Raw genomic sequence first — 24212 nt, 5'->3', positions numbered from 1 at the left:
AGAAAATTATACTTTTTATATTTAAAATATATATTATAAAATATTTTTAAAACAGCAACTAATAACCAATCCTCCCCATACCTGTATCTACTTCCTGTGAGTTCATCACCTAGTTTCACACAGTGTAGCACACAGGCTCACCTTAAATATACAGTACCAGGACTCCCTCTCTTAGATAGATATGTGAAGTTCCAAACTCTCACCTGAGAAATGCCATGCCGCCACTCTTGGTGTAATCTCTGCCCAACAACCTGGGATACCAGCACTAAGGTGACCAACAAAGTGCCATGTTGGCTTTCTCCCTGGTAAACATTACTATAACTGTATAAATGGGTTACACAGGAAAGTTTAGGGGCTTTTGGAACCCCTCTTCCACATTGTGGTATGACCAACTGCATCCCATTCATTACCTGCTAACTACATAACTATGGGAAAGGATGCATTTAGTCACATCAAAAAACAAAATCAGCTTCCAGCTCCCGGTCACTGGTGGGTAGGCTGATATCCATCTAGAATGCCAACAAACATTGGGGTTTCCTTTCTTTTAGCAACATTAGTCATTTTAATTAACTTAACCCTTGAAGTCCCAATTGTAATGCGGTTGCTTTGTTTTTTTACTTAAACTAAAATGGATCACCTGTAAGATTTTTTTTTTTTAAGCAATGTTTTTCTTTTAGTTTCCATAAACAAGGATACAGAATAATGGCTATATACAATACAACAACAACAACAACAACAACAACAGAGTACCAAAGCAATAATGAAGAAGGTACAAATAATTGAGCACGAAAAACCCATACAGCACTGACAAACTACCAAAAGGTCAAAGTACAGTCCAGGAACATTCCACCTGTCTATGTGGAAGATCTTTCCAAACACAATTAGTGACACAATGCCGGGAGCAATGATGTAGAGAGGAACCATGTGTCATCGTTTCCAAGTGACATATCATGTTTACGTAGCATCTTGACAAGTGGCAGCTGGAAGCCTGCACGAGCACTGTGATCACTCAACTACCTACAGGAGGCCTTTTCTCTCCAGGCAAATAATTCACATTTTGCTACTTTAAATGTTGCTGTCATTACTATTCCACGATATTTATTGATCTCTTCATTGTAGCAAAATAAGTAGTTTATTAGAACACAATACATCATGACTTCAACTACAGTGAATGGTCATATTAAAGGTCATACCAGGGTAGGCACAGATCAAATGTGAAGGCCCATACACACGGTGAGATTCGGGCTATGCCCGATTCTCACTATGCGACAGGGGCCAATATGTGCTTGCGATTCTGACTATGTGCGATTTTGGCTAAGTGTAAATTTTGACTATCTCTTCTATAGAGATAGTCAAAATTGACTTGCCTGCACAGTCTATCTATTCTTGCGATGCCCATTGTGCATCGAATCGGGATCGCAAGGTGACTTTCACCTTGCGATCTGCACTAACTTTTCTTAAGATTTTGACTATATAGTCAAAATCCTAAGAAAAAATCTCACCGTGTGTACACACCATAATGCTGATCAGTACATGTGAACATTTGCTGACCAGTTATTATGAGATGTTCAAACTGGAAATTGATAAAGGTTCTGGTTCTTACCTGAATCTAAAAGAAGAACCACGGCTGAAAAGAACTGGCTTTGGTTTTGGTTTGGGCTCCTCAAAAAGCCTGAAAAAGGCATGGTATTCTACACATATCTTCCAGAATGCTTTGCAAAAATCCCGACTAGCCACCATGAATTCCAGAGTGTCCTGGTAAGAGCTCTGATAGCACAAATACAGGAAAACAATATTTAGACAATGACAGACTGACCCATTCTAAGCATACATCTATATTAGTGTTTCCCAACCTTAAGGCACGCTAACAGTCCAGGTTTTTGGGATATCCATGCTTGAGCTCATATGGTTAAATTTTGGGAATCCTGACCTATATCATAAAACTGAATGCTGACTGGAAATACATTTGCATGTCAACACAAACTGAAATTATAATCCCGCACTAGTTTGTGAATCTATCTTTTCTTTCTGTATCATCTCACTATAATTTATTTTATTTGGGATACCATCCCTCAGAATGATTCTAATACATTTGCAGGTTGGCTAGCACGCATGCACATCCAACAAAAGTCCAACCTAAAGTACGAGAAGAACACCTAACTGATTCCACACAAAATAAGAAATAAAAAAACCTCAGCCTCTAGAATAAAAGCCTTAAAACAGAATGATTATAATCTTATGCTCCTTTACGCTGTACATATTTAGACCTTACACAACACAACACGTTTTGGTCAATGATTTATTCACATCTATTATATAGTGCCAATATGCTCCACAGCACTTCAAAATTGGGAACTAACATAGTAACACAACAAAGGGGGTACAACTGGGTATTGACCGCCACATGGATTAAAATGGTCCTGCTTGCAATATATAGGGCAATAAGAGTCTGATACAGGAGGTTAAATCCATATATTGCATATTGGCCAAAGACTGCAATGGGAAAAGTGCTTAGTGGGGCTTGATGATACAGTTAGTGCTGGATTAGGGGTCAGACAGGTGTTTGAGTATAGAAAGAGAATAAATGTAAATTTTAGTGTACTATGTAAGGGGAGGTAAATCAGATAGCATGTGAATTAGTAATATGATCTGCTCAAGAGGTGAGTTTTCAATGTTTGGAGGATACAGGTTTGGGGAATACAGGAAAGTCTTGTTATATGAAAGACAGTCTTCCAAAGTTAGTGCAGTCTGAAAAAAGTCCAGCAACAGGCGATGCCTGAGTATGGATAAGAGACACAGATATTGGAAAGAGAAGTGAGGTTTAGTATTTTAGATTTGGTAAAACACAGTCAACCAATCTAGGGACTGGAGCAGCAGAAGAATGATTTGTAAGCTCTCACGAGTAGGGCCCTCTTCCCTCATGTGCTTATACGTTTCTTACTTTAATAATCCTCAACTGCCCAGATCCCGCAGTTTTTTGGCCACCTGGAACTTATTTCTGTGTTTACTGGTGTAGTTATGCTTAGTTGCCCTATACTTGTCCTATATTGGGGTATATGCAATAGCGGTCGAATTCCCGAAATTGTCGAATTTCGGGAATTTTTCGCCCCCCAAAAAAAATCGTCAATGCAATTCAGTGCTTTCCGTACAAAAAACGGACTTTCAAAATTCGACTTTTGTCAAATTCGACTTTTCTGCAATGATACAAGTGCTGCAATTCGACCAAAGTGTATTCAATTGAAGTTTGGAAATTCGACAACAGTGCTTTTAGACAGTAAATTCGACATTTTCAATCCGCCACACTTTGGTGGGTGAAACTAATAAAAAAAATTTAAAACATGTTTTTTTTTGTGTTTTTTTTATTGATAATAGCATATCTATTTATATTAGAAGGGATTAGGTACTTGGTTTGTCTTTTTTGGAGGCACAAGTATTATTTATATATTTTTGAAAAATAATATATATATATTTTTTTAGATGGAATGGTAAAATTCAGAAAAAAAATGGCGTGGGGTCCCCCCTCCAAAGCATAACCAGCCTCGGGCACTTCGAGCTGGTCCTAGTTCTAAAAATGCGGGGGGAAAAATTGACAGGAGATCCCCCGTATTTTTAAAACCAGCACCGGGCTCTGCGCCTGGTGCTGGTGCAAAAAATACGGGGGACAAAAAGAGTAGGGGTCCCCCGTATTTTATACACCAGCATCGGGCTCCACTAGCTGGACAGATAATGCCACAGCCGGGGATCACTTTTATACAGTGCCTTGCGGCCGTGGCATTAAATATCCAACTAGTCACCCCTGGCCGGGGTACCCTGGGGGAGTGGGGACCCCTTCAATCAAGGCCCCCCCCCCCCAGCCACCCAAGGGCCAGGGGTGAAGCCCGAGGCTGTCCCCCCCCATCCAAGGGCTGCGGATGGGGGGCTGATAGCCTTGTCAAAATTGAAAGAATATTGTTTTTTCCAGTAGTACTACAAGTCCCAGCAAGCCTCCCCCGCAAGCTGGTACTTGGAGAACCACAAGTACCAGCATGCGGGAGAAAAACGGGCCCGCTGGTACCTGTAGTACTACTGGGAAAAAAATACCCAAATAAAAACAGGAGACACACACCGTGACAAGTACAACTTTATTACACACTGCCGACACACACATACTTACCTATGTTGACACGAAGCAGTCGGTCCTCTTCTCCAAGTAGAATCCACGGGTACCTGAAAATAAAAGATAATTATACTCACCTCAATCCAGTGTCCAGATATAAATCCTCGTACTTGGCAAAACAAATAAACGAACACCCGTACCATGCCGGACTGAAAGGGGTCCCATGTTGACACATGAGACCCCTTTCCACGAATGCAGACACCCCCGTGACAGCTGTCACAGAAGTGTCTCTTCAGCCAATCAGCGAGTGCAACGTCCTTGCACTCTGCTGATTGGCTCTGTGTGCGTCTGACCTCAGACAGCGCATCGCAAAGCCTCTCCATTATATTCAATGGTGGGAACTTTGCGTCAGCGGTGAGGTCACCCGCGGTCAGCGGCTGACCGCGGGTTAACCCCACCGCTACCCGCAAAGTTCCCACCATTGAAAGTAATGGAGAGGCTTTGGATGCGCTGTCTGAGGTCACACGCGCACAGCCAATCAGGTCAGCGCCACGGAAGTAGCGCTTCCTGATTGGCTGAAGGGACCTCAGTGACAGGAGTCACGTGGTGTCCCGGCATTCGGGGAAAGGGGTCTGATGTGTAAACATGGGACCCCTTTCAGTCCGGCATGGTACGGGTGTTCGTTTTCTTTTTTTAACAAGTACGTGGATTATCTCCCGGACACTGGATTGAGGTGAGTCTAATTTTTTTCACAGGTACCTCGGATCGTCGGAGACTGTGGCAGTCGGCGTGTCAACATAGGTAAGTATGTATGTGTGTGTGTCGGCAGTGTGTAATAAAGTTGTACTTGTCACGGTGTGTGTCTCCTGTTTTTATTTGGGTATTTTTTTTCCAGTAGTACTACTACAGGTACCAGCGGGCCCGTTTTTCTCCCGCATGCTGGTACTTGTGGTTCTCCAAGTACCAGCTTGCGGGGGAGGCTTGCTGGGACTTGTAGTACTATTGGAAAAAACAATATTCTGTCATTTTACTCAAGGCTATCAGCCTCCCATCCGCAGCCCTTGGATGGGGGGGACAGCCTCGGGCTTCACCCCTGGCCCTTGGGTGGCTGGGGGGGGGGGACCCCTTGATTGAAGGGGTCCCCACTCCTCCAGGGTACCCCGGCCAGGGGTGACTAGTTGGATATTTAATGCCACGGCCGCAAGGCACTGTATAAAAGTGACCCCCGGCTGTGGCATTATCTGTCCAGCTAGTGGAGCCCGATGCTGGTGTAAAAAATACGGGGGACCCCTACTCTTTTTGTCCCCCGTATTTTTTGCACCAGCACCAGGCGCAGAGCCTGGTGCTGGTTTTAAAAATACGGGGGATCCCCTGTCAATTTTTTCCCCGCATTTTTAGAACCAGGACCAGCTCGAAGAGCCCGAGGCTGGTTATGCTTTGGAGGGGGGACCCCACACCATTTTTTTCCGGGTTTTTCCCCGTTTTTTTAAATCGCGGCAAAATCCGGCAAATCGGCCGTATTTCGCCCGCGGGACTGTCGAATCCGTTTTTCATTGAATATGGTGAATTCCGGAAGCCACCTGCCGGAATTCACCTGTCGAATTAAAAAACTGCGATAATTTGCCGCTAATTGCTATTACCCCATTGTCTTCAACTGTAAGTCACTGTTTTCCTGTTTTGATTATGTGCATATGTACTCTGTAATTGGGTGCTGTGGAACCCTTGTGGCGCCATATAAATAAAGGATGATAATAATAATAAATAAGGAGATCTAGCCATTGCTTTTAAAATATAAGACAACATAAGATATTACTTACATTTGCATCTGGGCGTAGTTTTATAAGAAACCGCTTCCTTTTGAAACTAAGCTTTCGCACTTTTGCCCAGTTGAATGCATTTATTTTTGTGTGACCCTAAAAAAAAAAATACATGCTATGAAAAAGTTTGTTCCTTAAGGCAAAAGAGTTGTAATTTCGACGGGCATTAAACTGGGATGAACTGGGATTAAAGCCGATGCAGTTCAAATTTATACAGCACAAATCAGCAAATGTATGACAATTTCCCTCTCTTTAGTTTTAGGGTCAGCACTAGTGTGATGTGAAATATGATGAGAATTAATGTGGGTCTACATACCAGTGCAATGCTCCAAGTCACACTTGACCAATTGATCAGAAACTATTTTGCAGATCATCCTGGAATACCTGAAACGCTAATGTATTTTGCTTTTCTAAATATATGAAATTCTTACAGAACTGTGTTCCAGCAAAATCATTACTACAATCCATTCTACTTAACTTTACAACTAAAGCACATTGGTGCATCCCCAGGAATGTCAAGACGACTCTCAAATAAGCAGTAGGCCTCCTGGACTAGAGAGAGAGCAGCCACTTCTGCCGGTGAGATCATACCTATTGTATGTTGGGTGCAGAAATAACAAGAATTGCGTAATCATGTCCTGACACTGAGCGTTTACTAGTGTGATGCCTTGGGGGGGTTCATGGCTGGGCTGATTTGGGGGTGCCCTGCGTCCCAGTGTGAACCCCAAAAGTGTTAGGGACTTGCTCGATAGAGGTGACCTCGACGCGGTGAGCAAGCCCGTATCATTGGCCAATTATATGCTAACAACCTCTTAGTATATTATATACTGTAATTTACAGTAATGATTGTATAGTGCATCTGCACCCATTTCTTCCCCTGTATTACCATAAAATCTCAGCAGATAGCACCTTTCATTACAACCACTAGGGTGTGCAGTCTAGACCCATTTCCTCTGTATAGTCTATACTATGTGTATAAATACACACCTGAAGTCTGAGATTACTTCATTCTGACTAGCACCCCTCCCCCACCTACCAAACTGATTTTAAGCAGGGACCTACATCTGACTGCACATCAATGATTCAGGCGTAATACAAAGTAAGTCCTATTATTTTCATACAGTGTCAGTCTATTTGGGGGTAAGCATTGGGACGTGGGGTCCCCTGAACTGTTCTGTCTGGGCCACTCCAGGGCATCACACCCCAACACTTATAGTCACTATTTTTTCACTACCTCCTAAGTGTGTCATTTTATCCATGTATTTTTTTCACCCACTTTATATCTAATTTTAAAACACTTTCTACACTCCGTAACTACCTATGCTTCTCTTATACTTTATTACACTTCACGATTTTCCACTTGTGTGATGCCTTGGGGGGGTTCATGGCTGGGCTGATTTGGGGGTGCCCTGCGTCCCAGTGTGAACCCCAAAAGTGTTAGGGACTTGCTCGATAGTGGTGACCTCGACGCGGTGAGCAAGCCCGAATCATTGGCCAATTATATGCTAACAACCTCTTAGTATATTATATACTGTAATTTACAGTAATGATTGTATAGTGCATCTGCACCCATTTCTTCCCCTGTATTACCATAAAATCTCAGCAGATAGCACCTTTCATTACAACCACTAGGGTGTGCAGTCTAGACCCATTTCCTCTCTAAGGTGAATGGGGCCTGATAGTGGGATTATCCTGCCCATTTGATGGCGCACAGAGACATCAAGCTCTAGCTACCTACTCTTGTGCTTCCTTACCTCTGCATCTTCTGGAAGTCAGGTAGAAACAAATAGGGAAGTATGAAATGACAGCAATCTTTAAAGTTTAAACACATTAAAGAGACCATCCTTTATTACTGTGCTTAAGTGGTACTGGACTGCATGTGTGTATGTTGTTCTGTGCACCAATGATAAAAATACTACAATGAGGAGGTAGACATCATGGAGTGGACAGCTATTTTAAAGCACTTATGCCCATAAGTACCTAAGTCTGCTCAAACATAGCAGGCGCTCCAGTTTACAGGTAAAACCAACTGTTGTGCTAAAAGCAGATATAGAAAACACACTCTTTACCTGATGACATGTATAAGGGGATCCGGTCTGAAGATCGACAGTATCTAGGTCGACAATGTTTAGGTCGACCACTATAGGTCGACAGTCACTAGGTCGACATGGATGGAATGTCGACAGGGTTTCTAGGTCGACATGTGCTAGGTCGACAGGTCTAAAGGTCGACATCAGTTTTTCACATTTTTTTCTTTTATTGAATTTTTTCATACTTAACGATCCACGCGGACTACGATTGGAACGGTAATCTGTGCCGAGCGAAGCGGTAGCGGAGCGAAGGCACCATGCCCGAAGCATGGCGAGCGAAGCGATCCATGCGAGGGGACGCGGTGCACTAATTTGGGATCCCGGTCACTCTACGAAGAAAACGACACAAAAAAAAAAAAAATCCTCATGTCGACCTTTAGACCTGTCGACCTAGAAACCCTGTTGACCTTCCATCCATGTCGACCTAGTGACTGTCGACCTATAGTGGTCGACCTAAACATTGTCGACCTAGATACTGTCGATTTGATGAACCACACCCATGTATAAGCTACTGATACACAGGAGCCGTCTATGTCATACACTGGAAAAGGCAGAGCTACATATGTTGTTAAAATATAAAATACGTCCCTTACAAACCGAGAGCTATAAGAGAACTGTAATGTTCATGAAACGTTCGGACACTCAGTACTTGTTGAACTGTTCTAAATGTAAGCTTTGAAAGCATTAAGTGAAAGAAGAAGTGCAAGACTAGAAAGAAAGCACATTATAATCAAGTTTGAGAGAGAAGGTGTATTACGTATTTGAAAACATGGCAATCAAGCATAACAAACCTGAAATACTAGGATGCCAGTGTTGGCCACGGACAGGTTGATCTTGGTTCCCTCCCTGTCCTTAGCTGGGTGCAGTCTTATGCCATACATCTCCAAGCGGCGAGCAACCTCCAGAAGTTGGAAATCTGATTCAGCCGGAGTCTGTCCACTGCCGATAATAAGATGAACAATGTATAAATATAAAGTAAAAGAACTACTCAGCTGGAAGAAAAATAAAACACCCACTAGAAATTTTAACATTTTGTTTTTTTTACTCCTTGGTAATATAACGGGTGTGTAGAACCTCCCATCTTTAGAGACTAAGTACAATAATATTTGCATAATGAGGCATTTGTAAAAAAACAAAACAAAAAAAGAAAACCATATGGTGTGCGCCATTATACTATCATATAGGGTAGGGGTTCCTTCAGTGGGGTCGCCACCATTAACATTCCTAATTCCTGATGAGTGAAACTTAAAAAAGGGACTCATTAAATTGTGTGGGATGGAGTAGTGAGGTTTCTCTTGGCTCAGTGTGACTCTTTGACAGTGACAACAAGAGATGAATCATTTCTTCATTGACAGAATGGAATGCCTCTCAATATATGCCCAAACAATCAACTGGGCATACTGCAGTCAGGCAGGAGAGATCCTATAATGTAATAATTGACGGGCAAAATCTGATTAAGGGCACCGGCATGTACTATTCTGGCCTGAGGTGTATTTTCTAATAGGTACTTGTATATACCCCGTGATCAATCATCCCTCAGCCTAAAGAATTTTAGACCACTCAATCTTCCATAGATCATGTGTCAGAATTTTAACAACATGTAGCAGGTCTGGGCAGAATTTGAGTCGGATGCAGACATGACTGCAGTGGTGTCTGCGTCTTTATGCTAATGCCACTACACAGTTCTTTTTTGGTGTACATCCATGTGTCTGTATGTGCAAGGACTGCAATGTTGTCAGTGTCTGTAGACACTGTAATATCATTGGCTGCACCATCGAAACTTGTACCTGTGTCTAACAGTAGTAGATTACCTGTCAGAGTATGGCCTCCTATGAAAGGGGTTGAGTGTCTATCTGTACATCATCGCTTTCAGTGACAAGCATGCAACACTCTTATAAGACACAATCTCTCCTTGTGTATTTTTAGCCACCCCCTTTTTACCTCCCTGTCACCGCCCAGGAACTCTCCTTACATTTCTGCGGCTCTGTAGGTACAAACTAAGTACGCCTGAATGTTGTGACTCAGACACACGTGTAGAAGAAAAATCATACGCCAAATGAGTGATTATCGACACTGCATTCAAATCAGGCCCTTTAGGAGGACAATAGGTCAGCATGAGGCAGCATTACACAACGTTCTGCTAATGACATGCAATACATTACAGTAAATACAGGCAGACTGGATTGGTTTGTTGTACATTGCCTAAATCTACCCACAGCAACAAATCACTAGCTATCATTTATCTAGCAGTCTTTGAAATTACAGAAGCCGAGAGGTTGCTATGGGCAACTTCTCCACTTTATCTCTCTTGAATGTTTGACACATATCCTCTATGGAACTCTAGGTATATTGTAAGGCCGCCTTCTCCCCAGCCTTGTGAAGTGAGAGGAGGGCAGAAACTAGGATAGGGGAGGATCATTTTATTTATTTCTAAAAAGGAAGTTTTAACTTTATAACATAATATTTTAAACATATGGACCAACATGTGCAGGTATTATTTCCCACCGTATACTCCTGCATCCACTTGCCCGTACGAAAATGTAATGACAGACATCATGAAATTACAATGTTGCCAGCAGAAGAATAACTCACAAGTGATTCTGATGGTATTCCATGACCTTTTCTTCTAAAGTGTCTTGCTGAGGCATGTAAATGTTCTTGGCTAAATGTTCCCGGTCAACAGCTTCATCAAAGTCTCCTATTTCAGCTGAGCACAAAAAAAGACAAGAACCAAATAATCATTGAGAAATCTTTAAAAGACCCAAAAAATAAATAAAAGTCCCTGTATGATATATAATGCACAGCACACACACAAGCGTTTACTGTTTGTTCATGTGACTCTCCAACAATATATCTATGACTTCTAATGCTTTATACACTCTGGGCATAGCTTGACTGCATGTATTTACACAGTTCAACAAAGAGGGGAAATGAATACTATGGACTTTATTAAATGAAATCTAATTAAATGACTAGGTTCAATATCTAGATCAACCAGTCAGATTATGTCTAACAATTTAGAAAAGTGCAGTAACTGTGTAATAGGTTGCTATGAGTTAAATTATAAAACAGTATAAAAGTTTATATAAGCAGTTATTGTTTTGTGGGTAAATACTTCATAACTGGTATAAACAAACAGTAAACAACTGTGGGCACCAACTGTGAATGTTGATGAACTGACAGCATTCTGTAAGGTTTGTCAGATTAAATATTAATTATGATTTTGAGCTGTACGAGTAGAACACAACGTTCCACATTTGAAAGGTGCAAACAGATAAGGGAAGCATACCAAATAATTAAGCCTCCAACACTTGAAAAACTAAAACTTAAAAAGCTGTGCAGTATAACAATAGCACAGATTAGCCAATTCATAACACCACAGTGGCAGTTAATAATATATGCATTGGAGGGGAGGAGCACAGTGATCACCACTTAGAATGACTGCATTACCATGTAGAATATGAACCAGCTCTAGTACCCGAGACATTAACAAATACCTAGCGCCAAACACATTAACAATTTCAATACAAATCCTAGAAACTTACACTGTACAATGTGTGAGATTAGGAGTGCAGCACTGCTTTCATTACATGTGAGTTTGCCTTGTGCCAAATCCTGCTTTACTTGTAGCGCAAAGAGGTACCTGCAGAGACAGTAGAGAGGGGAACATTACAGGGAAGTGCTACATCCGGAACCAGGCAAATGCTAACAGTAATGTGATGCCTGTGACATACTCCAATATCTCACTGGCATCCTGGAGACACAGACAAATATATACACAGTGCCTGAAGCCTTGCCTTTCCGCCTAACATCTAATAAAACATGTTGCAGGGGAGAAGGACACGATAGTTAATTTGTTTGTTTTTTCTGATACTGAAAACAAGCCATTTATCATTTTCCATATATTTCTGCTTTTATAAGGAATCTTAACAAATATTCCACATCTACTGTAGTAAGATTTATAGTAATATATTACAAACAGCGAGACTGCTAAAAAAAAAAAAATGAATTGAAAGCAACAGATACACACAGTGTGCGCACTCACACTCATACAGGCTTAACAAGTTTGCAATATACATTGGATGTATTGAAACAGTGGTCTATTTTGATAATGAAACACATTATGAATTATGGGTCAATATATGGAGGAGATACAAAGCACCATGTTTTGTTAAAATGCATATTTTCTTGTATCTTACATGAAGATAGCTGCACAAATACAAGTTTAAATCATTTTGGCTATTTAAATTCTGGCTAGCTATCTTGCAGCATTTTCATCTCCAGCTGCTGAACATTCTTTGCTGCTAAAACTGTATGTCAAAAAAATACTATTAACCATTTTGCCGAGATATGCAAAACTGATGTAACACAGTAAAGAAGCAGTAGTTATAGTGTTTATTATAGTAAAAAGAGATCAGAGAACTGTCTTTTTTACTGGCTGTACTCACGGCAAGATATGTTGCAAACATATATAACTCGTTCAGTGCTAAGGATGACTAGGACTTGCCCTTCACATATACTTCTAATGTCAATATTCTGAATATATACCCCTGGAAGAAACCCATGAAATTATGGGATAACATACAAACTCCGCACTAGTTGGGCTCTGGAAACAATACATGGCCTCAGTGTTCTGGTACAGGATTGCTAATCACTGCACCACAGTGAAAGTGAAGAAGTTATTATGAAAACCTTAGGCGCAAGTATCCACCTTCTTGCGGTTTTGATGCCAAAGCAAAAACCACACTATATGTCTCTTGGTGGTGTTTAGACAAAAACATACTTTTTTTTTTGCAATGTCAATTGTAAGAAAAAAAAGTTTGTGTAGATTCTTCTTGCTGCATCAGGAAGTATATGCAAGCAAAAAAGGTCTGGGGGAAAAAGAAAAAAAAAAGATAGAATTTGCGTTAGTTACTGTACAAACAAATTACGGGTATTAAAGTCTGAATTGGACAGCCCAAAAAGCGACAAAACAGGCTCAGCAGGGGATTAAGAAAAGGCTTCTAAGCCAAGTTATTATAGGTGATAAGAAAGTTAATGATTTGCTAATAATATAGTTGATTTGGAATATAAAAAAAAAAAAATATGGTCTGTCTTTTAAACTGTAAAATCCTCCATTCCCTACTTTATGTAATGGTGCCCATACAGTTGTGAGATGGCTGGTACAATCCTACGATTTCGACTGCATCTGTGCGATAAATCGCAGGATTGTATGCACATCTTACGTACCAAGCGACGCGATGCACGGGTATGCCGTCCGAATCTCGCGTCTCAAGGTCTTATGTGCTGCACTTAATATTTATCGGATCGCACGTGCGATCGCATGCTGTTTTTACCACATTCGAGTTATCGCACTGCGATGTGCGATCTGTGAGGTATTTAGCTCACTTCCTGGACACTCCCCTCCACCCATTTCTGGTCACAAGTGGTATGCGATAAACCGCAAGATTGTATGCGCATCGAATGCAGAAAAAAAAGCACTTTCGATGTGATTTATCGCAATGTGAGCTTCAAGGGAAATCGGGCCCGATATCGCATCACATGCAATCGCACAAGTGTATGGCCAACATAAGACAAGACATTATTACAAGGGACTCCACTTCCAGATGTCACATTCTGAAGGCAATTTCAGAACTCTAACATATGTTATTCCATACATACTACTGATGAACACCATTGGCACAAAGCAAAGAAAAACCAGCAGAATACACAGGTGTAAAGAACAAATTCTTTACACAGATCTGAATGAACTTTTGTTCAAATTAACTAAATTGAGAGCCTTTTTCAAGAATTAATGAAAGAGTAAAGGATTACGTATTTGTTCCCTGGGAGAACAGATCAAATACATAACATAGTGACTAGCCTGGCTGTCAGACATGAACACTATTTATCAGTGCATGAAATATGCAACAAGCTGTTGTAACTGGCAGCTTCCAGCACTGTGTTATTCTCTCCCAGACAAGGGCTCATTGATTTACAGGAACTGACACGTCTGTCTCCATAGCGGTATTATATATAGCACACACTGAAACACTGCTCATCACATGCTAACTTACCTGAAAGTTACTAGATCAGTGGAATGATCAGAAATGCTATGGCAAAATGAATCTTGCAAAGTCGTACACAATAAAAACGCACTGCATTTAAGCTGCACATTTCCTGCTCTTTTTAAAATGCTTTAAAGCATCTTTGATTCATTAAATAATCGGGCAAGCTGATCTTACCAGCTAAATGGCATGTATCGTATTAAGAAGCAAATACGACACATTTCAGAGAATCATACTGAATCTCTAGGGGTATATTCAATTAGGGTCGGATCCATTCCGACATGCATTTGTTGGAATGGATCCGACAACCCCTATTCAATCTCATCTCAATTCGACTTTTAAAAAGTCGAATTGAGATGAGGGTAAGAGGAGTAGAGGGGGGGAGGGGGACAGCCGCGGGGAGACCAGCGGGGACAGCCGCGGGCAGACGGAGAAGATCAGCACTACAGTAGCGCTGCAGGAGGATGTCACACAGTCGCCAGACCTCACGGCAGTGTCCACCCGGCTCCAGCAAGCGTGACCTCACTTGCTGGAGCCGGGTTGACGCTGCCGTGAGCGGCGCGGCTGTGAGACATCCTGCTGTAGCGATGCTCTCCCCTGTATGCCCGCGGCTGTCCCCCGTCTCCCTGCGGCTTCCCCCCTCCTCCTCTGGGTCCCACATCTCAGTCCAACATATTTTTATGTCGGACTGAGATGGTCGGAAACGGGGCCAAATCCTGTCGAATTTGGCCCCCGTTTCCCTCAAAAGTACGTGAATCTGCAGCTAAACCGCCGATTCATGTACTATTCGACAAGTCGAATTCCATGACTTGTCGAATAAAAACTGCTGGGACTTAATAGGTTGCATTACTATTCGACCTTAAAAAGTCGTAAACGGACGTCTTTTTCGACAGACGGCAGCTTTTGACACCAATTGAATATACCCCTTAGTGTAGGTAACTGATGCTCTGTTTTAACTAGCAACACACAGAAGACCATGAGTATATGATACTGTTCATGTTTACGTTACAGTAAATTACAATCCCAAGTGGTGAGGGCTTATTTTCAGGCAGAGATGGAGACATCAGCTGAATAAATCAGGCCCGACGTGTACAGGCATGCAGTTTCAAGTAGGCCGCACATAAACGCAACCTAGGACTGCAAAATTGCAGTCTTACAATGTTATGGTGCAGCATGTAGATAAACATGTCGCTTGACAATAGAGCTCAAAGATGCAGTGGTAACAAGATACACTCAGAGCATATAGATTGGGGGGTTGGGGGGTGGTCTTCAGTATGCCGACTGACGGGATCCCGGCGCACAGTATACCGGCGCCGGGATCCCGACAGCCGGCATACCGACACTTATTCTCCCTCGTGGGGGTCCACGACCCCCCTGGAGGGAGAACAAAATAGCGCGCCACTGTGCCCGTAGCGTGGCGAGCGCAGCGAGCCTGCAAGGGGCTCACTTGCGCTCGCCACACTGTTGGTAAGCCGGCGGTTGGGCTCCCGGCGCCGGTATGCTGGTCGCCGGGAGCCCGACCGCCGGCATACCATAGTGAACCCAGATTGGGTAAGTGTGAAAATATGGGGAGGAGAAAAGCAAACCATGCGTTTAACAGCATTTTTTTTTATTTTTTTTTAACTAAAATTAAAAAGAAAAATCACTCCATGGTTCTATTAATATTTTAATTATCAATCATTTAATGCTTCTTTGTTGACTTTATTCAATGACACATGCAATTAAGGGGTCAATTTAATTAGCCACGATATAGCACTTAACAGTAAGCACAGATTCTTGGACTAAAGAGCCATAAGACATTCCTCACATACATGTGTCCATTGCATATATTTTCTCATGGATAACCTGCATGCGGAGATTAGCTGTAGTGTATAATGACTGAATAATTTTCTAATGCACAAACCATGAAGCTACATATTTAATAAAGCATCTACCAGTTCAATAGTAAATCTATACTTTTGAAATTTTGTTTGAGATTGGATTGGAATTCATGTACATGTAGGGGTCCTGGAGGTGTTGTATAATATTTTAAAGAGACTGGGGTATGTTTCCAAACTAAGCATGTGGTTAACAAGAATTGAGGCAGAATGTGCGGAAAGACTGGTGTGTCATACAGTACTATTATACAGTATTAGAAATGTCAGTTTCTTTTCTTCCTAAATAAAGCGCCATTTTTCATATGGTATTAGACAGAAAGTGACACTCTGCTCTCCACAGCAACGTCTAGTCATCATCACTGTCGGTATACACTTAGCACCATATTTCAGGTGATGTATTGTGATGCTGTATTTGACAACGTATCACATACAGATAATACATTCAAAGTCTCTTTCATCTAAACTTGGTTTACTTTGAAGGGTACGTTCATCTATATAGTATACTACAAAAAATAAGCCTTTTTCCTTTAAATTAAGCCTTAATGCCCTGTTTTGTTTTAATAAGGTTTACATGTCATGATCAAGCATTTGAAAACAAGTAACAAAAACAATGAACCTCCTTTAAGTGGGCAGATTTGTGCAGCTACATTACACTTTGCCAGAACTGCTGAAACATTTCATAGAGCAGAGAAGGAATCCGCCAGCTGGACATGTTCTCATAATTCATAAGCTGCCAAACCAACAATCCAGTAAGCCAAACAGTGGGGTTAAAAACGTTACTTTTTCAAACGTTCAATTTCTGAAGACTTAGTAGAAATATCTGCAGATCATTTCAATATTGCTGTTTCAGGAGCATAGATTTTGACCTTTTATATTGGCTTTTAAGTCTTACAATTTTGCAGTTTTTCAGGCTATCTGCCCAATGCAGAAAAGTTATATAACACAGCTGTCTGGCAAGCTAGCCAATTCTCTGGGTAGTTCTCCAGCAGTTTTTGAAGTGCATGTTTGTTACCGATATACAATATTCCGTTACTGTGATACCACGCTCAGAAAGGAATGCCAGCCATTTTTCTTTCTACAATATTGCTATGTGCTATTTGGTGCTCCATATCAAAACAGTCTCATAAAAGCATACTCCGCTGTGTATTTCCAATTTGCAGTGCTTTTTCAGATCATCCATGTAATCGCATGAATACTTTTCAGCTAAATCTGGAAGTTTAAGGCCAGAACACAAACACGTGACAAGAATGGGTGATCACAGGGGCAGCTTGGGAAGACTGGATGACTGAATGTAAATTCAAGCACTTGTTTATTTAGTTTTTTCAATGCATTTCACATGTGGTAAAGTCATTACACGTGTCATCATGTTAAGTGTGCAGTGAACTTGTAGTCATGGATTGCTAAGGTCTTCGCGTCTGTCTGTTCATGTCTCACCTCACCACATGTATAGTGTGAATCAACACATAAGGGTATATTCAATTGAAGTCGAAAGCTGCTGTCTGTCGAAAAGACGGCAGTTTTCGACTTTTTTAGGTCGGAAGGCGTTCCGACCTATTCAATCTAACCCCAAGTTGAGGAATTTGACTTGTCGAAAAGCATTTGGATCGGCGTAATAGCTGCCGATCCGCGTGCTTCTGTCGAAAACGGGGCCAAAACTGACAGGTTATGGCCCCCTATTCGACCATCTCAATTCGACTTTAAAAAAGGCCAAGTGAGACGAAGAGAGCAGCGCCGGAGGATGTCACAGCCGCCGCTCACAGCAGCGTCCACCCGGCTCCAGCAAGCGAGACCTCGCTTGCTGGAGCCTGGTGGACGCTGCCGTGAGCGGCGGCTGTGATGTAGGGACGGGGAGAGGAGGGACGGGGAGAGGCAGAGAGACAGGGGGGGGGGCTATATATCCTCTGCTGTAGCGCTGCTCTCCCCGTCTCCCCTCCCGCATCTCAATTCAACTTTTTTAAAAGTCGAATTGAGATGTCATTGAATAGCCCAGGTCGGATCCATTCCGACAAATGAATGTCGGAATGGATCCGACTTCAATTGAATATACCCCATAATATTGATTTAAATAAAAAAATAAAAAAATCTTTCCTCCAAACTTAACCCTCCCCCCAACACGAAACACAGGTAAAATGGTTTGTTCAAGTTCAGATTTTGCTAGGGCAATGACATTTTGACAAAGGAAGTAAGGAGAGATATTTTAGTTCGTTTCCGAGTTTGGCCTGCGCACAAGATTAGCTGGAACAGCTACAGGCAGCAGCCCATAAACACTTATTTTAGAAGGATATGTCATTTAAAGAAGATGTAAAAAAATGTGTGTGGGTGTGTGTAGTAGGTTGCAAACCTTGTTAATTCTTCTTGCAGTTGAGTATGATCAGGAGGGAAAAACTTTACAACAAACTTCAGGACAACGGTCTTGGGTCCTATAATAAAAAATAAATAAAAACAATCATTAATAAAAACAAGTGCAAACAAATTTAAAAAGGGGGAATTTTTGGGCACCCGACGGGTTATATTCAATTGTTTTGCTGATGAGTACAAGCCCAAAGATGTGCTTTTGGGTGCTATAATGCAGCGTGTCCAGTACTCTGTACCAGGGACGTGCGGTGAGGTAAATGGCTGAGGCGGCACTGGCTTGTACCAGAGCCAGATTGCACACAATTAATCAGCCACAGTGTCCATGGGGCATTATACAAAGGTGCAGCAGTATATACACTGCTGGAAATTTGGTGAGTTATGATCAGAGATGTGAAGAAAAGATAGGTAGGAGAGGCACTGACTCACCTGCCATACTTTTTACTCCAGAGTTTTGACTATAACAATGATTAGAATAATACAAAGGATATTTCCAATATATTCTTTGCATTTTTCATATACTTTATATAGTAAAACCTCTGGTTTACATGTTAGCTCTGCCTCACCTACCGCTCTGTACAGGTTTAGACACTTTACATGACTAAACACAGTGCATTTGGGCGCGACATACTCGTTATGTAATGGGTGTCCATGGCACTCACGCCCATCAGCAAAGCAATTGCATATTACCATCAGGTGCCCAAAATCAACTGAATTCCCCTCCCCCCGAGTGGTATAATAATAATCATAATACAGGTATTAAAAAAGCCATCAATATTAGAGCACATCCATGTAAGACTTACTTCTGATTTGCTTTATGATGGGTTTCAGCAGGTCCAGCCATACCTGAATAGAAAATATAGATGCAATTCATCTTAGTTGTTCAAAACTGGAAAATAAATGCCTTAAATATTGCATTTTGTCCTGTGCTACAACAGCCCGATTTTCTCAATGTTCCAGAACACATGAATGTGGCAAGTTCATCTGAGTTTCTATAAACACCAAATAACTGATTTTTGACAACCAAAAAATGGCACCAACACAACAAAGTTTTTGACAACCAAAAAATGGCACCAACACAACAACTTTATTTTATCAAAGGAGTCCCCAAAGACATAATGCAGCTCACTTGGGATAAATGAACTAGTTATAACATCTACAAATGTACACAGAATACCTTTTAGAACTTACTGAAAGAAAATATATTTAATATTACAATATCAATGGTCCTTCTCTGATTTCCTGTGTGTTTCACTATATTATACAGAGTTAGGTCCATTTATATTTGGACACTGACAATTTTTATTTTAGCCATTTACCAAAACATATTGAAGTTACAGTTATATAATGAATCTGGTTTTAACGTGCAGACTAGCAGTTTTAATGTGAGTCCATTCACAACCAAATTGGAGGGAGGGTTTAGGAATTACAACTGTTTAATATGTACTGTAGCCCCCTCTTTTACAAGGTACAATTGGATATTTGACTCAAATGCAGGTATGGCTATTTCTTTGTTATTTCTTTATCAATTAAGCAAGCTAAAAGTCTGGAGTGGATTCCAAATGTGGCACTTGCTTGGAAGCGGTTGCTGTGAACCCCACAACATGCTGTCAAAGTAGCTCTAAGTGCAAGTGAAAGAGGCCATCCTTTGGCTGCAGAAACATTTTTAAAAATCCATCAGAGATAGCAGGAAACTTAGGCGTAGTCAAATTAACAGTTTGGTGCATTCTGGGGGAAAAAAAGATTTTACTGGTGAGCTCGGCAACATAAAACGGTCTGAGCATCCACAGAAGACAACAGTGGTGGTTGAATGAAGTATAATTTCCATGGTAAAAAAAGAAAACAAAAAACACCTCTTCACAACATCCAACCAAGTGAAGAATACTCTTCAGGAGGTATGCATAACATGATCTAAGTCTACCATAAAGAGAAGACTTCACCAAAGGGTTCACTACAAGGTGCAAACCATTCGTAACCCTCAAGAATAGAAAGGCCAGATCAGACTTTGGCATAAAATGTCTTATAAAGCAAGCCCAGTTCTGGAACAGCATTCTTTGGACAGATGAAACAAAGATAAACCTGTACCAGAATGATGGGTAGAAAATAGTATGTAGAAGGCTTGGAATGGCTAATGATCAAAGGCATGTTCCTGCATTGCTTCAAATGAGACTGGGTCACTAGTGTTGATGTGACAGAAGACAGAAGCAGCTGGATGAATTCTGAAATGTATAAAGATATACTGTCTGCTCAGGTCCAGCCAAATTTAGCAAAGTTGATTGGACAGCGCTTCACAGAACAGATGGACAATGACAAAAAAAGTACTGCAGAAGCAACCCAAGAGTTTAAGACAAAGACATGGAATATTCAGCAATAGCTAAGTCAGTCACCTGATCACAACCCAATTGAGCAAGCACTTCCCTTGCTGAAGTAAAGGGCGGGCATAGCATATCAAAGGAGGAAATTTTGCAATGTCCATGGGTTCCAGACTTCAGGCAGTCATGCTTGCAAAGGATTCTCAAAAAGTATTAAAAATGAACATTTTATTTATGACTAGTTACCAGCCCATCAAAATTCTAACACAACATAACAGTAATTTCAGAGTTGGCGGTTGTGAGTGCCTGAACGTAGCAACACTTGAATTGCTCTGTTGGGCGCCATCTAGTGGTCGCTGGTGTGCAAAACACTTGAATTCCCCCAGAGAGGTGAGCAGCAGCGTTAGCCTTTTATTATATAAGATTATGTTACTTTGTCCAATTACATGTGAACCCCTGAAAATAGGGGACTGTGTATAAAAATGGTTGCAATTCCTACATTTTTCATACAATATTTTTGCTCAACACCTTGAAGTAAAGCAGAAAGTCTGCACTTTAATTACATCTCCATTTTTTTTATATAATATATATGGACACACATATATATATATATATATATATATATATAGAGAGAGAGAGAGAGAGAGAGAGAGGAGAGAGAGGAGAGGAGAGAGAGAGAAGAGGAATGAAAGAGATGTGCATGTGTGAGTGAATACCTGTGTGAACCTACTTAACTTTTTCCTTTAATAGGCTACCAGGGAAAAAAAATTATTCTGAAAATGCTGAATAAACTCTTTTTACCACAGACGTTTGTACAATTCAGGGCACAGCCAGTATCTCTTTGTTTGGTCAGGATTATTATTATTATCCTTTATTTATATGGTTCCACAAGGGTTCCGCAGCGCCCAATTACAGAGTACATAAACAAATAATCAAACAGGAAAACAGCAACTTACAGTTGACGACAGTATAGGACAAGTACAGGGTAAATAAACATAGCTACATCAGCAGATGACACTGGAATAAGTATCAGGTGGCAGAAGACTGCTGGATTTGGTGCAGCTGAAGATTATTAAAGTAAAAAAAAGGGTAAGCACATGAGGGAAGAGGGCCCTGCTCGTGAGAGCTTACATTCTAAAGGGGAGAGGTAGACAGACAGGGGTGAGACAGATGGGGTACATAGAGAGCGTGGAACAGAGGTTTAGGATGAGATTTGGCTGGGTTTGGTGAAGAAGTGGGTCTTGAGAGCCCGTTTGAAGTTTTGTAGAGAGGTGGAGAGTCTGAGGGGGAGAGGTAGGGAATTCCAGAGAAGTGGTACAGCACGTGAAAAATCTTGGAGGTAGGAGTGGGAGGAAGTAATCCGTAGGCAGGAGAGTCGGCGTGCATTAGCAGAGCGAAGAGGATGGGTGGGAGTGTAAAGCGAGATAAGGTCAGAGATGTAGATGGGAGAGGATTGGGTGAGGGCTTTGTAAGCAAGTGTGAGAAGCTTGAAATGGGTTCTGAAAGGGAAGGGGAGCCAGTGAAGGTCTAGTAAGAGAGGTGAGGTGGACGTAGTGCGTTTGGTGAGGAAAATGAGCCGGGCAGCAGCATTGAGGATAGATTGGAGTGGAGAGAGGTATTTGTCAGGAATGCCAGTCAGGAGGAGATTACAGTAGTCCAGTCTGGAGATGACCAGTGAGTGGATAAGAGTCTTAGTAGCATCCTGGGTAAGAAAGGGTCTGATCCTGGAAATATTTTTTAGATGAAAACGGCAGGTTTATGAAAGGTGCTGAATGTGTGGTTTGAAGGAGAGGGAGGAGTCAAGGATTACTCCAAGACAGCACACTTGGGGGGTAGAGGAGATAGTAGTGCCATCAACAGATAATGAGATTGAAGGAGGCGAGGTTATGCGGGAGGGAGGGAAGATGATCAGCTCGGTCTTAGACATGTTGAGTTTAAGAAAGCGCTGGGACATCCAGGAAGAGGTAGCAGAGAGACAGCTGGAGATACAAGTGAGGAGAGCAGGGGAGAGGTCTGGAGAGGAAAGATAGATTTGAGTGTCATCAGCATAGAGATGATATTGGAAACCAAAAGAACTAATGAGTTTACCTAGTGAGGACGTATAGAGAGAGAAGAGGACCAAGGACAGAACTTTGGGGTACCCCTACAGTTAGTGGAAGTGAGGGGGAGGTGGAGTCATGAGAGGAGACAGAGAATGAACGGTCAGAAAGGTAGGAAGACAACCAAGAGAGGGCAGTGTCACGCAGACCAATGGAGTGAAGGATTTGCAGTAGGAGAGGATGGTCCACAGTGTCAAAAGCAGCAGAGAGATCAAGTAGAATAAGTAGAGAGTAGTGTCCCTTAGATTTAGCAGCATGGAGGTCATTGCATACTTTTGTAAGGGCAGTTTCAGTGGAGTGGAGAGGACGGAAGCCAGACTGGAAAGGGTCAAGCAGTGAGTGTGAGGAAAGAAAGGAAGTAAGGCGGTTGTAGACAATGCGCTCAAGGAGTTTGGAGGCAAAAGGGAGGAGAGAGATGAGTCAGTAGTTGGAGAGAGTGTTTTGATCAAGGGTAGGTTTTTTAAGAATAGGAGAGATGAGTGCATGCTTGAAGGCAGAGGGGACAGTGCCTGATGAGAAGGAGAGATTGAGAAGGTGGGAAAGATGGGAACAAGCAGAAGGAGAGAGATAGCAGAGGAGGCGGGAGGGGATAGGGTCAAGTGGGGAGGTGGTGAGGCGACAAGAACGAATGAGGGCCATGACTTCCTCTCCAGATGCATGGGAGAAAGATGACAGAGTTGGTGCGAGGGATGGGGAGGGTTGGTAAGGGATGGGAGAAGGCTGGTTACTGATGGTCTGGTGTGATGTGATGTCCTGACGTATGGAGTCAATTTTGGATGTGAAGTAAGTGGCAAAGTCAAGAGCAGAGAGTGAGGAAGGGAGACGAGGTGGAGGTGGGCAGAGGAGTGAGTGGAGAGTGCCAAAGAGGCGCCGGGGGTTGGAAGACTGGGAGGAGATGAGGTTCTTGAAGTATGACTGTTTAGCAAGAGAAAGGGCAGCACTGAAGGATGAGAGCATAAGTTTGAAATGGAGGAAGTCTGTGTTAGAGCGTGATTTCCTCCAGTGTCGCTCAGCAGTACGTGAGCATTTTTGCAGATATCTGGTGCATTTGGTGTGCCAGGGTTGAGGTGTTGATCTGCGAGGGTGAATAGTGGTTGGTGGAGCAACAGAGTCAATAGCAGAAGTAAGGGATGCATTGTATGTGGAAGTAGCTTGTTCAGGGCATGAGAGAGAGAGAGAATAGGAGAGAGAAGTGAGTCAAACAGGGAGGAAAGGAATGTGGTGTCAATAGCTTCAATGTTACGCTTAGTGATGGTAGCCTTAGGAGGTAGAGATGGGGAAGTCGAGAGAGATAGGTTAAAGGAGAGCAGGTGGTGGTCAGAGGGGGGAAATGGGGAGTTGGAAAAATCAGAAATATCACAGTGGTGAGTGATGACAAGATCCAGTGAGCTCCCATTCACATGGGAGGGTGAGGAGGTCCACTGGGAGAGACCAAGTGAAGAGGTGAGGTTAAGGATAGGACCCGGGCATTAATAGATCACTAATGTACAAATGGATCAAGGGAGGTCAGGGAGATTCTAAC

General features: G+C 42.0%; 1 protein-coding gene across 6 annotated transcripts in view; it reads right to left on the bottom strand.

Annotated features, from left to right (window-relative positions):
• Window positions 1–24212, bottom strand: part of FARP1 (FERM, ARH/RhoGEF and pleckstrin domain protein 1) — a 261056-nt gene that overhangs the window by 60900 nt on the left and 175944 nt on the right. For all 6 annotated transcript variants that reach the window (XM_063953058.1, XM_063953061.1, XM_063953062.1 and 3 more), the window contains exons 4-10: window positions 19083–19125; window positions 18269–18347; window positions 11549–11646; window positions 10596–10710; window positions 8795–8942; window positions 5914–6009; window positions 1604–1767 (exon numbers count right to left, since the gene is read on the bottom strand). In XM_063953058.1, the coding sequence (XP_063809128.1) occupies window positions 1604–1767; window positions 5914–6009; window positions 8795–8942; window positions 10596–10710; window positions 11549–11646; window positions 18269–18347; window positions 19083–19125 (743 nt within the window). The remainder of the gene's footprint in view (window positions 1–1603; window positions 1768–5913; window positions 6010–8794; window positions 8943–10595; window positions 10711–11548; window positions 11647–18268; window positions 18348–19082; window positions 19126–24212) is intronic.

The sequence above is a fragment of the Pseudophryne corroboree genome, chromosome 2 (assembly GCF_028390025.1).
Source record: "Pseudophryne corroboree isolate aPseCor3 chromosome 2, aPseCor3.hap2, whole genome shotgun sequence".
Taxonomy (NCBI): domain Eukaryota; kingdom Metazoa; phylum Chordata; class Amphibia; order Anura; family Myobatrachidae; genus Pseudophryne; species Pseudophryne corroboree.
Note: the sequence above shows the minus strand (reverse complement) of the source record. Positions and strands in the feature narration are given on the sequence as shown.